Consider the following 16,040-nt stretch of genomic DNA (forward strand, 5'->3'; position numbering starts at 1 on the left):
TACCCAGGTGGTTTATTAAGTTAAAACAAAAAGATAACACATGGTTTCAGCAATTTCTTAGATGAAGAAACCATTGTAGTATGGACATGCATTGCTACTAAGGTAGAAAAGCATATCTGAAGATTTTGCGATTTAAAGAGCTAACATATATGTTGGCTTTCCACATTAGGTCATGCAAAGCTAATCGTTGGGTTTTCTTCCAGTTCTCCCCTGGAAAATCATCCTACCCAAATTTCATTTATATTTATTTTTATGAAATTACATTTTCTGAATTTGTTAGTACTAAAAGACAAATATCTGATACTAGGTTTGAAAAAAAAAAATAGAGAATTAAGCAGTACTGCATAGCATGCTCAGCTAATAACAATGAAAGTTTGGAAATGGAACCAATAATTGCTATAATAATTTTTCATAATAATTCATATGTTTTTTTTTTAATTCGATTGTCATAAAATACCTATACTGATATAATCGTTATCTTCTAATCTATAATTTTAAACAGCATTTCACGAGAGATGCTGTATGTTACATAGTGTGTTGTACATCACAAGCAAATACTATGTGTACCAAATATTTCATAAAACCAATTTATATGGAAAAACTAAGTACAATATCACATCAATTTACGACAGACAACTCATATTGATATCACATCAATTTACGACAGACAACTCGTGTTCAAGTGAGAAATGCCATGCTTCAAAAAGTAAATATGTTTTCCATTTCCTCAAAATCAGTCATATATGTGTGCATCTCAATATTTATGATATCTAAAATTGGTAGTAATTGAACTACAGTTTAAAAGAAAGTTCTTTAAAGCACAAGCTTTTACATAATTTATGGAATAAAAGATCTAGAAAAGCTGGTAATTCAAAATAATCTTTAATAAAAGCAAAGAGTGTTCCAGTAACATGATAAAAGACCAGGCATCAATTTCACAAAAATTCGTAAGTGTAAAGTTGATCGTAAGTAATGACGTCATTGTTACGTCATAACTTATGATCAACTTTACACTTGGTACTTTTTGTGAAATTGACGCCAGGAGCTTATTTCAAAAATGTGTAAGCCTTATTGTTAATGTTTTTTTTCTAAAATTCATGACTTTATGGGGCTTGTAAGTCTTGTCACTTTACTAAGTGAAATCATGAGAACGGGACTCTTTCTCCCACTCAAAAGCATAGGATATGGTAGTTTATAGTGTAGACTGCAATCTTTTCATGTAAAAAAATGCTAATATGATGAAAAACTATGAAACCTAACAATTTCTAAACTAAAAAAAGTTTGGTAATAAAACAAAAAAAAAAGAAAATCATGACAACTTTGCATAAGATTGATGTAAATGGAAGTCAAATAAAAATCAGTCTTCAGTTTTAAATTTTTCAACAGTAGAAATTCAAGACCAAAAATAAATTAAAAATCCAACTTACACGGCCTATTACATGTGCATTACCTATACTTAAAACAAAAAACAACCATTTACCACTTACATCATTTTTGTGGAAATAATGAACGAATTCGCTGAAGTCAGCAGGGTAAAAAAACCATGTTAATAACCTTGAAGGTTCGTAGGTCAACAAATGACATATCTCGTACAATTACATGTAGTTAATTGACATTCTATCAAGTCACTACAAAAATTAGGTAAAGAAAACATCAAAACCACCAAAGGATAAAAGGGGATGAACAGCTAAAAAAATAAAAAAAGGATGGGTAACAAAATTAAATAGGATTTTACTATGCGACAGTGGTTAAAAACATACAGTGCAAGCAACTAAAACAGTGCTACAGTAGTACATTAGAGAGAAAGATCAAAAATCAAATCTGAAAAAAGACCAACCTTGTAACTGATTTTCTGAAAATCAACATCATTGTGTGTAATATTGTCTCATTTCTTAATCTCATTTGTAAGAAGTTACTCTGTTACTGCAGTACTGATGCCCAGCGTTGATTTCACAAAAAATCATAAGTGTAAAATTAGTCGCAAGTTAGCACGTCACAATACTTTGATCTACTATGACGTCATAACTTTCAATTAACTTTACATTTAAGATTTTTTGTAAAAAGGACTGCAGAAACATATTTGACAATAAATTTTGAAACCTCATATCAAGTGGAACTTTACCAAGTGTTTCAATGCTGTTATCACATCTTTAAAATAAAAGTTAATCTTGGTATGGCAGACATGAGGACTTCTGAGTGACACTTGAATTATTTATGGGTTAAGTTTTGGACTGCCACCCTCCTTTTTCAGGAGCTGGTCTCATCTTTTTTCTTTTTTTTTTAATATTATGTCCATCAATATAGCATGTTGGACTAATTTTCACTATTTCTGCAGTAAGACCTGTACAAAAACTGAAACAGTCATAAATATTTTCTTTATAAAACATTAAAATTTGATTTAAGAAAGGATCATGCCTTGAAAAAAGTAAATTTATTGTCGAAACCATGAAAAAAAGTTGGCACAAAAATTTAACAGTTTACAGTATATATACATGTATTTACAAGTAAATAACTTCATTAAGCACATTTACACAATTTACATGTATAATGTTTGATATTGGTTGAAAATACATTTGCGTGTCTATATTTGTGCTTTCAGACATAATTCAAAATACAAGCAGGGTTTAAATAATTAGCCATAACAAGTACAAGTAACCTGAATGAAGATTGTTTTAAAATACAGACATATGTAATGTTTATATAGAGTGCTTCACACATACATGTCAAAGAATATTGTATTTGAACATGCAAATTTATGTTTTTATTACACAGCTATATTTATCGACCAATGAAATCACTGAATAATAACATTTATCATTCCTTTTTATGTAATGTTCAAACCAGAAGTTTCATACAGGACATAATCATGTCCATAACAATTAGAATTAATATAATCTTTTCCATATTGTAGGTCACACCAAAACCAATGTCACTGTATACTCAAGCAACATAAGTCCACAATTATGTACAATCCAAATACTCAGCTTCTGGTTGCATGGAGAAAAAAAACCTCATATGCATTAAGTGCAAGAAAATCAGTCCAGAATTTGTTGAAAACCACCCATGTACAAATTTTTAAAAATCCCTTTTTCATCAATGGAGGTATTTGTTACTCTCCCAACACTTTTAGTGTCTGTGATAAGTAGTTGCAGACAAAACTGTAACCAAAAGAAAATTGTGGATGGACAAACAGACAAATGAAAGAATGAACAAATGGACACCATGATCACAATATGCTTCACAAAAAGAGGAGAGTATAAAAATAAAGAAAATCCCATTTGGTTTTATAATGAAACATATTCTGTACAAAGCAAAATGAGTATAAAAACAAACTGTCTCAGTCAATGCAACGTCACATGACCAAGGCCATGAAAAACCATAGAACAGAAATATAAAATTTCTAATTCTGTTCATCGAATTTCTTTCTCTCTTCAAACTAAGAAAGTAGGATTTATGTTATAATACAGAAAATTGTTGGAAGTATGTAACTCTGAATATAAGTCCTACCAAGATTTCAATGACATATTTTCCAAGATACTGAACATATTTCTACCGAGATTTCTTTTGATATTTTTTTAAGTAGTGACACCTACAACTCTTAGAAAGCATGCATTGAATGAGATATACTGCTACAACAAAGCACACAAGAATTCTCACCATCATCAATAATTTCATTAGATTCAGTTGGCTTTCTTTTCTCTGCCATTACATCAGCTTCTATCCATTTCTGACCTATAAAACATGAAATCAAGTAGAAAACCATTTATAACTTTAATGAATAAAAGTTTAATGCTCTGAAAATTTTTACAAAAATATGCCACTTTACTAACCTTCAAACAAGTGTTAATAAAAAATGTCTCCAATTTTGGAATGACCCTAAATATCAGTGAATGCAAAATTCAAAAACAGGACATTCAGTCCAAGAAAAATCCATCTGACCAAACCAATTTTCACTAAACCAAGTAAGTTAAAAATATTTTGTAGCAGGTGAAACTTATTATACTCCATAATCAAACATATTTTGTTCTATATCATGACCTTTAAGAACTGGAAATTTGAAAAAAATAGTGAAAATACCAAAACTGGATCCTGGAGCGGCACCAGTCCTGCCGCCAATTTATCAGACTTGTATCAGACCAATTTTATTTTCACTGAAGTATGGACACTGTTTAAGTAGCTAGATTGTTATATACAGATACATGTACACCTACCCACATTAACAGTAAAGATAGAATGAGACCGACTGGAATGTTCATTCATCTGTGTGGACCCTGTGTGTCGTATAGATGAACCAGATTCTAACAGGGACATGATTTCATCTAATGAATCACATTCTATTTCCCTGGCCCCTATTATCACTGAAAAATAAGAATACCAATGCATGCCAAAATAATAACAATAGTAGATGTGCATATACTTGGTAAATAAGAAAATGTTAAAAAATGCACACTATAGAAGAAATTTCAAAGAGGTAACAGCCCTACAAGTTTATGGCCTTCAAAGAATAATAAGAAATTTCGTACACCCGAAGTCTACATTCAACAGGCTCCTGAAACAATAACCTTACTTCATACAAAATACAACTAAAACTTGACTTACTGAAATATACTGAAGTGAAATTATTTGTGCATTGATTGAATTGGCATTTGACAAGTGCCTATTATTATCATATATGTATTCTCAAAGATGGTAGTTTGAGTTAGATTACAATTAGCTGTCAGAAAACCAGATACATTACAAAAACTTCTTCCTGTCAAAGACTACTGGGAGAAGGGAGAACAAAAAAAGGCAAAGTTTTTGCTCATTTCTCAATCTAGATAAGGCCTTCAAGATAGCATACCAGTGTTGCCTTGGTCATCTTCCCTAACATGGAGTTCTTTACTGGAGGTGTCTACATCTAACAGGTCCTGTAATTCCTCTTTATATATCTCTATATAGGATACCTTAACAGTATAACCAACATTGGTTCGTGACTGAAAAATATGACATACATGGTATGGTATGTGACTGAAAAATATGACATATGGTATGGTAAATAATTGAAAGATATGACATACATGGTATGGTACGTGACTGAAAAATATGACACATGGTATGGTAAATAATTGAAAGATATGACATACATGGTATGGTACGTGACTGAAAAATATGACACATGGTATGGTACATAACTGATAGATATGACATACATGGTATTTTACATGACTGAAATATATGACATAGATGGTATGGTACATAACTGATAGATATGACATACATGATAGGGTACATGACTGATAGATATTACATGGAATGGTACGTGACTGAAAAATATGACAAACATAGTTGGGTACATGATTGAAAAGTATGACATACAGATCCTGAACAAATATACTGACTCATTAATGACAGAATGTTTATGAAAAATGGAATAATGAAATATAAAGTTTACCAGTTTAACAGGTTGGTCTGTCAACATCACTGTTAGATAATATTGACAATCACACTGATCAGTTCAGATACTGCACATGGTGCAAAAATGCATGTTATATAAGTCCCACTAACAATGCCACTATCTATTTGATGGCAAATAAAAGAAAATTGCAAGGGGGGCAATATTTGTCATACTCCTTTGTACTGTAAAGTGGACATTTATCACTAGAGATAAAGAAGTTGGTTCAGTAAGGGCAATATTTGGCCTCAAATTTATGTTTTACTGAAGATAGTTTTATGTTGTTTCTCCAGCTCTTTAATGTATTCTATAGTTGATTTGATTGGTTTATGGTTATAATTTGAACATATACAATCATATATGCTCTTCAAACTTGGCTGAGATTGGGAAAATCTGTTAAAATGGCCGAAAAAAAAACAACAAAATTTTGTGCAATTTTTCACTTTTAACAATGGCCACATGCATGTTGACTCTCGTGCTTTATGTATTGTGTATAAGTGTCAGTTACAACTCATGTGAAAATAAAAGTCAACAGATGTGTGGATACTTCTGTTCCAAACAAAGACCATTTTAAAAATTGCAAAAAATGTTTAAATTTAATGGTTTTTGTTAAAGTTACATAAATGCATACTGTTATTTCTGGAATAATGTCATAAATCTGGTCAAAAACATCTTATATTCAGTGTTTGCGACCATTTTACTATACAAATACTGCTAATACCTAGAAATCAGTTTTAATCCAATTTTCAAAAATGCCCAAATTAAGAGGCCAAAAAGGGTCCTTACTGAACATCGACCTTTAACATTTCTTCCCAAATTGTTTACATGTTTAGCAAGTGTATTTCAGCTTATAAATCTGAAATATATGGACCAAAATTTTGACATATTTCTGTGTCAGATGACACATGGAAATAGGGCAATCTGAACACAGATTCACGTAAAAAACAAAAAAACAAGAAGGGAACTTAACAAATACAAAAATCATTTCTGATATCATATGGTCTTGCATATGACAAAAAATGTCAACAAAATGTTAATTTTGTAATACATACCTGCATGTTGTCAAACATAACTTTTAATGCCCTGGGTATTATGCCATATTCTTCATCAGTAAAGGATGAAATACCATCTCCAATGGTGTAGGTTTTACCTGACCCCTGAAGACAAAATAATATAAACTTTAGATTTCTTCTTACATCGCCCCGTGCAGGTCCGGGTGTTAAAAGAATAGGCCTGCAGCAGCGCTAAGCTTGTTGTACAAGGCGACTAAATAGTGCTCAGAAACCTAGCCGGGGGCTAGGTGCTCTGCCCACAGAGCAACTGGGATGTGTGCCCCAGGTGGTGGAATGGGGTACCCCTGGCGTGTTACATGCTGGGGTTGTCAGGCTATAATACGGAAAACCTGACCGCAAACCATAGTGGTGCACCGTGTTGGGACAGATGCCACGTTCCTCACACGTTAAATAACCCTGCTGTGGTATTCGATAGGAGTAGGAACCTTTGCGCTCCGCCTCAGGAGATTAAATTGCCCGACCTTACCCATCCCCCTTTTTCCAGTGGCAGTCAAAATTTGTTGACCCTATTATCCTTGTGACCATCCTTTTTTTCATTTCATGTTTATTTTATCATCCATTTCATGTTCATTGTCTGAATATAGCTGAAATATTGCTGCTCTTACTTTAAACCCCAACAAACAAACAAACAAACAAACAATCTTCTTACATCAGGTTGAAAATGATTGGTACCAATTTCATTACAAATCAATGTAGGCTACTGGGTAGATGAAATAGCTCTCTAGGTAAAAAATCTACTTACATTATACAAATGTATCTCATTTCATTAGCAAAGAACCCCAGTGTGATCTTTTGTACTACCCTAATAAGACTTGTATTGAAACTGGTACCAGTCATGTTCAACTTGCAGTAATTTTTTTTAAATTTAAACAATCATACATGTAGTTCATTCACATCTGCACTATTTATAGCTATTCAGAACAATAAAAACATTAAAAAATGCAAAGACTGCATTCAAATAGCCTTTGTTGTTGAGTCACTCAACCTGTCAATCATTACAGATGGAGTGTACCATTTCAGAAATATAATACAAATGTACTATAGCACAATTCATTTACTGTTAATCTATTGATGATTGCATCAGTATGGAGTCAGTGGTAGATCAAGGGATTTGAAAGGGGAGTCTGACCCCTGGACACCCCCCCTCGAATCCGAAATTGATGGAGTTACACACTTCATTAAATTAATACCAAGAATACAAAATTTGTATAACTTCTGTAAAATTTGTATATAGAAATCATTGTGCAATATCAACTACGTATTGTGACTAACAATCCTGCAAAAATTTGAACAAAGTCTCTACACAGTCTCCAAGGAGTCATGTATGCAAAGAATTCCTATAGTGTAGCATGTACAAATTTCCCATAAATCCTGTAAAATTTGTTGATTCATAATGTGTGATCGAGAGACACTCAAACATCAGTATTTCTGCATCCTCCTCCACACCACAGAGGATGACAAAATATAAACTGCAATACCAGCCATAACCTACAACACCTACATATATTGTATAAATATAATCAAGTACATTCACAGTTCTAAAATGTAACTGAAATCACCCTATCTATACTTACTGTTTGGCCATACGCAAAGACTGTAGCATTATATCCTTCAAATATACTGTTAACCAAGGGCTCAATACAGGATTTATAAACCTCATCCTGAAAAATTATAAATACACTTGCACAATCCAAATGTAGTTGAAATATAGTGATTTTAAAACACATTCATTTCTCATAAAATCAGATACATATTCATAGCCAAATCATATAGTTTTAATTACAGTTATATATGCAGTGATCAACTGATACATGTATACATGTGTAAACAAGACCATTATGTACATAAGAAATGTTATGTACATGTATAAGTAATAGTCTTCATTTTGCATTGGATCTTATTTTAACAACATACATGAAAAAGGTGAATTGTTTACAGAATTTATTTCTAGTGATTTGAGGAACAGTAAAATTTATCCACGTGCTAGAGGAGTATGCCCTTCTTATCTTAACTGAATCGGAGTTAGATACCATATGTAGCATCTTATATCTTCCTATGTTATAGTTAAGTTAAAGGCTCATGCATTTGTTATGTTCCCCAAATTTGTTCCTTTCTATTATGACAGAAAAATTCCATATTGTTCATTTCTCCACCTGTCCTTCGATAACTTAAGCCAATATCTTGCTTAAGGAGGTAGACCTAGGTAAGGGTAAGGGACACAACTCTTACAAATCGTAGGAACATTTGTATGAATTCAGGATTTTATATCAATTTCATGTAGCATCAAAGTATCTTGGATTGATTTCATTCTGTTTCAAATGAAAGCTTGAAAAGCCTTGGGGAAATCGAATATGATACAAACATATCACTGATTTCTAGAGTACTAGCACTACATAACTTGGAAAAATATTTCAAATAATTGTCCTCTGACTTTCAGTTCAGCAAATAAATATGGTGAGAGTTTGCACACTACCCTGTGACCTCCAAGGCAAGAGAATAGAACCTTCATATGAAATTTTCACAAGAAGTTCATGTTATGTGAATTTCATGAGAAGCTCAATTCACATGAATTTTACATGAACAATATTACCCTGTATATTGTCCCCCAAGTCTTTAACTGCAGTTGTACCTATAAGACATGAGAATTCCTCATACGTACATATTTCAACTATACAAAAATTGTACCTGTGTGGTCTTCGATGATAGTACGTGATCAAATGTAAATGCTCTGTCTTTTCCCAATACTAGCTGGTTTGTTGCTGGGATCAGCCTGACACACATTTCTTCTCCTGCCAACTTCTCCTTTGGCAGCAAGGGTCGGACCTACAATCCAATGGTATAACTTTAAATTTTTGCACCATATTTAGACAAGATTTTCATCAATATTAATACAGAACTAAAAAATCTGACAACTGTGCAACATCAATCTTTTATTGCTGTAAGTTGTTTCTTTCTAAAAATGTTAAAACAAAAGCTGCCTTTTATGTAAAAATAAAAAAAATAAAAAAATTAAGAGAAAAAATCCAATAATCTTTGTTAAGATCAAAGTTATATACTCTCAGAATGAAACCTGCCATAAATTAAATTCATCATTTTTAAATTTGTTGAATATTTTTTATTCCAAAATAAAGAAAATGTATATGACAAATGCTGTTGTGTATCGTGTCGAAATGTATTGGAACACAACCCTTTTTATATCATTTTATCGTGAGATAGGTGTAATCACTTAAGCCCTAATTTTCATGTAGGCAATACATGTCCTGACATGTTATAAAAAAGTGTAAACACAGCAATAATCAACATGTCCAAATGATTACCAAATAATTTAATTTTATCTGTTATAAGCCTTATGATTGGTTATTTCTGTTCAGGGCAAAACAAGTTGTTTTTCAAAGACTAACTTCATACTGTGACATCACTGACATTGGTTCGCAGTATGCAATTTAAAGAATCCGTAACTAGATATGGTTTTGATGAAGGAAGTATGCAATTTAAAGAATCCGTAACTAGATATGGTTTTGATGAAGGAACAAATCTTTAATTTTGACTGGAATTGATCAGAACTTCAATTATAATGTTTTTAATTTTTGACCAAAATATGCCTGCATAACAAACTTTGGGTCAGCTAATGCTTGTTCAAAAACTGCTTCATGGTTCATGTAATTCAACTGCCCCAAAGTTGCTTACTTTGTACAAATTGTTCACAATTTAAAACAATACTTATGTACAGATTCCTACAATCTACATACCCTGACTGCCACTCTTACATTGACTTCCTGAGCAGTCATGATGTTTCATCTAACTTGTGCTTGGTTAGGCTACACTACAAAATAATAATGCATGATTGGTAAAGAAATAGAAAAAAATTATATAAACAGAGAACAGAGTGGGATGCTTTTGAAAATTAGAAATATCAATGTTTTCTTTTTTAGTTAACATCTTCGCCGAAAATAAATCCATAATTCTTATCTTTTTGCTTTCGCTGAAAAATGACATCTCATATGCAACATCTTCTGGCTTCAGGACAGGAATCTAATATAAAGTACTGTATTTTGGTATGTATAGCGCACATTTATGTATTGTGTGCAGTGCAAATTTGAAAGTCTAAACATGTGAAAAAAAGTTATTTAGACTTAGGTTGCAGTAAAATTTTGTAAGACAAAAAATTGATATTTTGCACTTGATCTGTCAATTTATTTACCTAGATGCGGTATTTCCTATGATAATGTCAAGGAAAGAAACTTCAATGCAGATTAAAACATCATGTAAACATTGGTAGCTACATAAATTGGACAATTTTAATTTCGAAGCATGATAAGATTGACACAGGATGAATGAAATGGCTTATAAAACAAAATCGAAACTCGGGAAAAATCGGACATTTTCAGCCTTGGTTGCAATTCAAATTTCACAATTCTTCATTTAAAAACATACTTTTAAGAAAGAAACTTGTAAGAACAATCAAAATAAGTATCTGAATAATCATTTTCAGCTGTAAAAGTGTTTGATAAGGAGGGTTTGACAAAAAAGGAATTGGTTACTTTTTGGTTTTTAGTTGTTTCATATTAATTTCTATCCATGCTTTATAAGAAGGAAATATTGTACAACCTTACTTCGAAACATGTTATTAAGTCATTTGAACATGATTTGAAGAAAATATCACTAAAAATTTAATACTTAAAGATGTACATGTATTTGACGATTAGATAAAATTTCTTTCAGTAAAATTTCACTTAATTAGATGCTTATATACCATTGATGTAAAATGGTAAATACAAACATTCCAATGATTTTTAAGAGTTATGTCCATTACCCTAGGTCTACCTCCTCACACTCATAATGACATCCACAAATCAAAATTTAAATGTGTGTATGATACATAAACAGACATGCTAACAATAATCTTCTCGTGAGAGTACATTTCATTTCAATCTGATGAATAATTTTATTTCAGAAGAAACATGCTTTCCAAGTGGATAAGATTTGGTTATACATCTGTGATACTATCAACCTTTTAGATGATCTACTCATCAAGTCTTATTCTAAAATTAAATTATAAGGAACTGTTATTTTTTCTTTTGGTCTGCTTGAAATAACCTCACCCTATGGCACACACTTGAACATTACCTGCCTCTGCAGGTTTTTTTTTTGTGTTTGCACCATATGATTGAGGTTATTTCGTCTTTTTAAAAAATAGGGTTGGTAGGGTAGCCACATGTAAGCAGGTGAAAACATATTATGGACCCACTTAGGGACAGATTCACTAGGGGACAAACTGGCAATAAAAATTATGACTCGACTGTGAAAAGAGGAAATATTAAAATTTAGGTTCAGGCAATCGAAAATGTTCTGCCATTTCCAGTACACTAAAAAAATAACATCGGATGCAGAAAGGAGTATTTCTCCTTGCAAAAAATACCAGAATTGTAGCCATACGCAACTCAAAGTAGTTCCATTCACCAAGTGGCCCTAAAAAATTTGGTTAGATATCACTAAAAATAAAGAACAATGACTCTGTCAAGAATTTTGGCCCAAACCGAGGAGCATTATACTTTTAGAATCAGATTGGTCAAATGTTGGACAAATTCTATTGCCTAGTGCGTCCGAGGTTTTTCTTTTGTGCAACAAGAAAGGCTCAGTTACTGAGTTAGTATAGATCAGATCGATGTTCGGGGTGTACCTTGAACTCTTACAATTTCACATCTCTAAATTAGTTGCCTCTGTGTCTTCTTACTTAGAATAAAAATACATTTAGGTTGTTGTAATGTTGACTGGGCTTAGAACAGACTCCACAACTGGCACAAAACTAAGATTTTGGGACCTCGTTTGGGACAGACAAACTACTATTGGCGGTCATTATCAAATGCTTACAGGTTACTCTTTTCACTTTAAACTGCTTAAACACTGCATGGTTAACTGCAAAGGAAATAAACATGACTAATCAGACAAGAAAAAATTGAATGTCCCAGGAAACTATGTAAACAACTTTCAAGCCATAAGAATTTGACGCATGCTCGACAAAATTCGAAACTGAGAGCTTTGTCTAAGACGCCACTTCCCTGATTCGCCACATTCTTTAGTGCGATTTCAGTTGGAAGATTAATTAATATTTAATTACGATTACAATTTTTCCATAAAAATAGAAAACATTTCCATTATGACTCTCACAGAGTTTATAATAAACCCTACTTTTGACTTTAAATCGTGATGAATAAAGAAGCAACCATTTGATTTTTATGGGAGGATATACATGTGTATGTTTGCACTCCTTCTTTTATTTTGAGAAAATATTTCTTTAGACACAGAGCCGAACATATCTTCTGAGACATAAAGTATATATGCTCTATAAAAAAGGAGAAAACATTTTAAATTATTGTAATTTGCGGGAGGGTACCCTTTTGCAAATCTTTCACATCCTAAAAATTTTCAAACTATTTTTAATCTCTCCCGTAATTTATAATTTTTTCCCACCCCTAAAAATTTATCATAATTTTTTTTCACAGACCAAAACAAAACACAAAAAAAAAAAAAAAAAATCCAAAATTTTACCCCCCCCCCTAAAAAAAAGCCCTAACCTTTGTATGGCACACATTTCTGAGTATTCCTCCTTGGGAACACCCCTTTTGTTGAAAAATTTTGTTTATCAGCATTTCGTGTAGAATTCGCATGGCCAAAATTGAGAAATTAATAATCTGGAACCTCTCTTAATTGAAACTCCTGTAGATCCACCCCTTTCAAAATCTCTGGATCCGATACTACCGATCGTGGATTGACTTCCCATAAAACTGCAACGCTTGTTTCAAATGGGGGTATCTTTAATAAATCACTTGTAGTCTCGATACTCGATAACAATAATTCGCATTACAATTATTCTAAGAATTATTACTGCATGAGGTGTGATGTAATGTGATGTGGTATGATATGCGGTATTGACGTTATATTTTTCTCTCGCGTTGTTTTTTTTTTTTTTTTAAGTAGCACTCCAGCTGAGAATCATGCAAAATGTGATACATGGTTGGAAAGCCTACATCTTTTTATTTTTGACATCTTGTTTAAAATGCTTTAGTAAACAGAAATTAGCATTTGGTTTTTCATATAACCCGTGCTCATAGGAGATAAAAATTGTATAGAATGCACTGTAGAATTCAAAAGTAAGGTAGATAACTGTGTAAATGATACTCAAATACAATAGAATCTATTAGATTTTCAATGTTGATTATTTCCTAAGAGCAGCCAGATTTGAATGAATAATTATACATTTTATAATATAGACCCATAAAACAACTTAATTACAAAATTAAAAATATGTAGCCTTTTTGGGGTGTATCACATTTTTCAGATTTTGCATGATTCTTACAAAGACAGCTACTTGATAATTAAACCAAACAAACAAATAAATATATGTGTTTAAAAATTTAAGTAATTTTGTAGTTACAATAAATAATGGGAAGGGTATATCAGTGACGGATTCAGAAGCAAATATGGGGTGGTCCAAATGAAAGTTATTTGGCTTGATTTCCAATTCTCAAATCAATGGAAATGTCCAGTTCCCACAAACGAGTACACCCTTCTTCCATTTGTCATTGTTTATGTTTGTGCACTGTGTGTGTGTGTGTTTTTTTTTTTTTGTTTTTTTTTTTTTTTTTTGTTATTTGCCAATTTTCCAAATGCTTTTTAAGCTGAGCGTGTGCACGGACCATGTGTAATTATAGGTGTAATAAATATGAAAATACAATGTATTGCGGTAAGAGCAGTTCACTAATATTTTAAGAAGGTACATATATAAGGCCAACATATCTTTCTGACAATGAACACTGAGATTTATTCTAGTGGAACCGTACTAAGGAGCATGAAATCATAATTTATTTATGAGTCGGAATGAAATGATTCTTAATACATATTCGAAGCAAAGATTTTTATAGCCTGGTTAATGACTACGTGTTAACCTCTTAAGACATTATAGATAATTTAGGTTGGCTTTGAATACACAGATCTCTCTTGATAAAGCCACATTGACCTTTATAACTTGAAATCAATAAAATGCAGATTTAACGTAATGTTAATTATATTATTTCACAACCTATGAAATCCTCAGTAGAAGTTTTTGTTTATATGTATCGACACTATAGTTAGCAGGAATTCTCTGGCAGTGGTTTTATAGGTGAAGGTTGACTATTTTCTAAACAGATGAGCGTCCTCGACTTCTGCCAAATTCGAAAATTTACGTTTTTTTTCCCGTTCAAATACTATACTCGGCGTCACATAAATAACATACTGTTAAAATTTGAATAAAAATATTTTCTACGACTTTATTGACACCTACCGTCGTTTAAATTGTCTTAAATGACTTGCTCATTCGTTTAGCCAAACGGCTTCTCCCTAAACATTGAATCGTTAAATTCCGGTCAGATTTTAATTCTAGGTGCCAATATTTACATTGTAAAAAGTCGGCCATGTTTACAGTGATCGGGTTGCTAGGAGATGTTGTTTACGTTTAAATGGTTTGTCCAAAAACCGAAGAACCCAGAATGCACTTCGGCGTTATTTTGGATATCTCGGATTTATTTTACGCGAACAACGTACAATACCGAGAAGTTGATCAAGCAGACGATTGTCACCGGAGTTCGACGGGAACTTACGAACTTCGTTTGTAAACAAATCGTCCCGTAAAAACCAACATGGCGAATATTAGTATGGGATTTTCCCGTAAGGATTTGTTACGCATGATTTAAGCTAATAAGCGACTTGTTTTTGAGAAGATGTTTGGCTAAACGAATGAGCAAGTCATTTAAGACAATTTAAACGACGGTTGGTGTCAATAAAGTCGTAGAAAATATTTTTATTCAAATTTTAACAGTATGTTATTTATGTGACGCCGAGTATAATGTGTATGATCACGGCGTCCTATTTTAACTTGCGTTCGGATACTCAGTGACCTAAAAGTAATTGTTTAGAGGTTGGGGTCTGGTCAAGTACTTGATTTTATAAGGTTAACCTGAAGTTCACTTTGGCTGATTGCTTTGACGATATACCAGACGGAAGATTAATTGATTAATTATATCTGTACTTTGAGTAAATGGCACCGAGTAATATATATTTATGCAGGGTAAATTTAGACACTGTCATGATATACAAACCATTATATTAGGGATGGCAGAGGTTGGGATTTTTTTTAGCAAAATTTTATAACTTACCCAGCCATGGACAGAAAAATAATAAAAATAATTTAATAAGTCATTGAATATTTAACAATGTAGATTTAGAATTACAATATTTTACTCTGGTTAGGCGGAAACAATTTCTTACGCTACAAAAATACTAGCCCCCCCCTTTTATTAGATAAAAACTGGTATGGGAACCAGGCCCGAAAATATGTCTGAACAATTAATGTTGAACACCTTTGTTTCAACTCAAGTAATTGTACCGAATCTAAATAAAGTTTTCTCATTCGTATTCGTACACATATTTTCCCAACATGCTCATTTCAATTGTCAAATGATTAAAAAAATACGGTTTACGGTAGTCGTAGACCTGTT

General features: G+C 32.3%; 1 protein-coding gene across 4 annotated transcripts in view; it reads right to left on the reverse strand.

Moving 5' to 3' along the window:
- Positions 1-12,520, reverse strand: part of LOC148610371 (kinesin-like protein KIF27) — a 41,723-nt gene extending 29,203 nt beyond the window's left edge. For 2 of the 4 annotated variants that reach the window (XM_088542900.1, XM_088542898.1), the window contains exons 1-9: positions 12,376-12,520; positions 10,254-10,327; positions 9,190-9,327; positions 8,079-8,165; positions 6,484-6,588; positions 4,841-4,973; positions 4,212-4,358; positions 3,658-3,732; positions 1,838-1,852 (exon numbers count right to left, since the gene is read on the reverse strand). In XM_088542900.1, coding sequence (XP_088399026.1) covers positions 1,838-1,852; positions 3,658-3,732; positions 4,212-4,358; positions 4,841-4,973; positions 6,484-6,588; positions 8,079-8,165; positions 9,190-9,327; positions 10,254-10,292 — 739 coding nt within the window. In that variant the 5' untranslated portion in view covers positions 10,293-10,327; positions 12,376-12,520. The remainder of the gene's footprint in view (positions 1-1,837; positions 1,853-3,657; positions 3,733-4,211; positions 4,359-4,840; positions 4,974-6,483; positions 6,589-8,078; positions 8,166-9,189; positions 9,328-10,253; positions 10,328-12,375) is intronic. The other 2 variants (XM_088542901.1, XM_088542899.1) reach the window with 1 other exon arrangement.
- Positions 12,521-16,040: the final 3,520 nt, after the last annotated feature.

The sequence above is a fragment of the Perna viridis genome, chromosome 8 (assembly GCF_037379345.1).
Source record: "Perna viridis isolate PV_CMFRI_1.1 ecotype Kerala chromosome 8, ASM3737934v1, whole genome shotgun sequence".
Classification (NCBI taxonomy): Eukaryota; Metazoa; Mollusca; class Bivalvia; order Mytilida; family Mytilidae; genus Perna; species Perna viridis.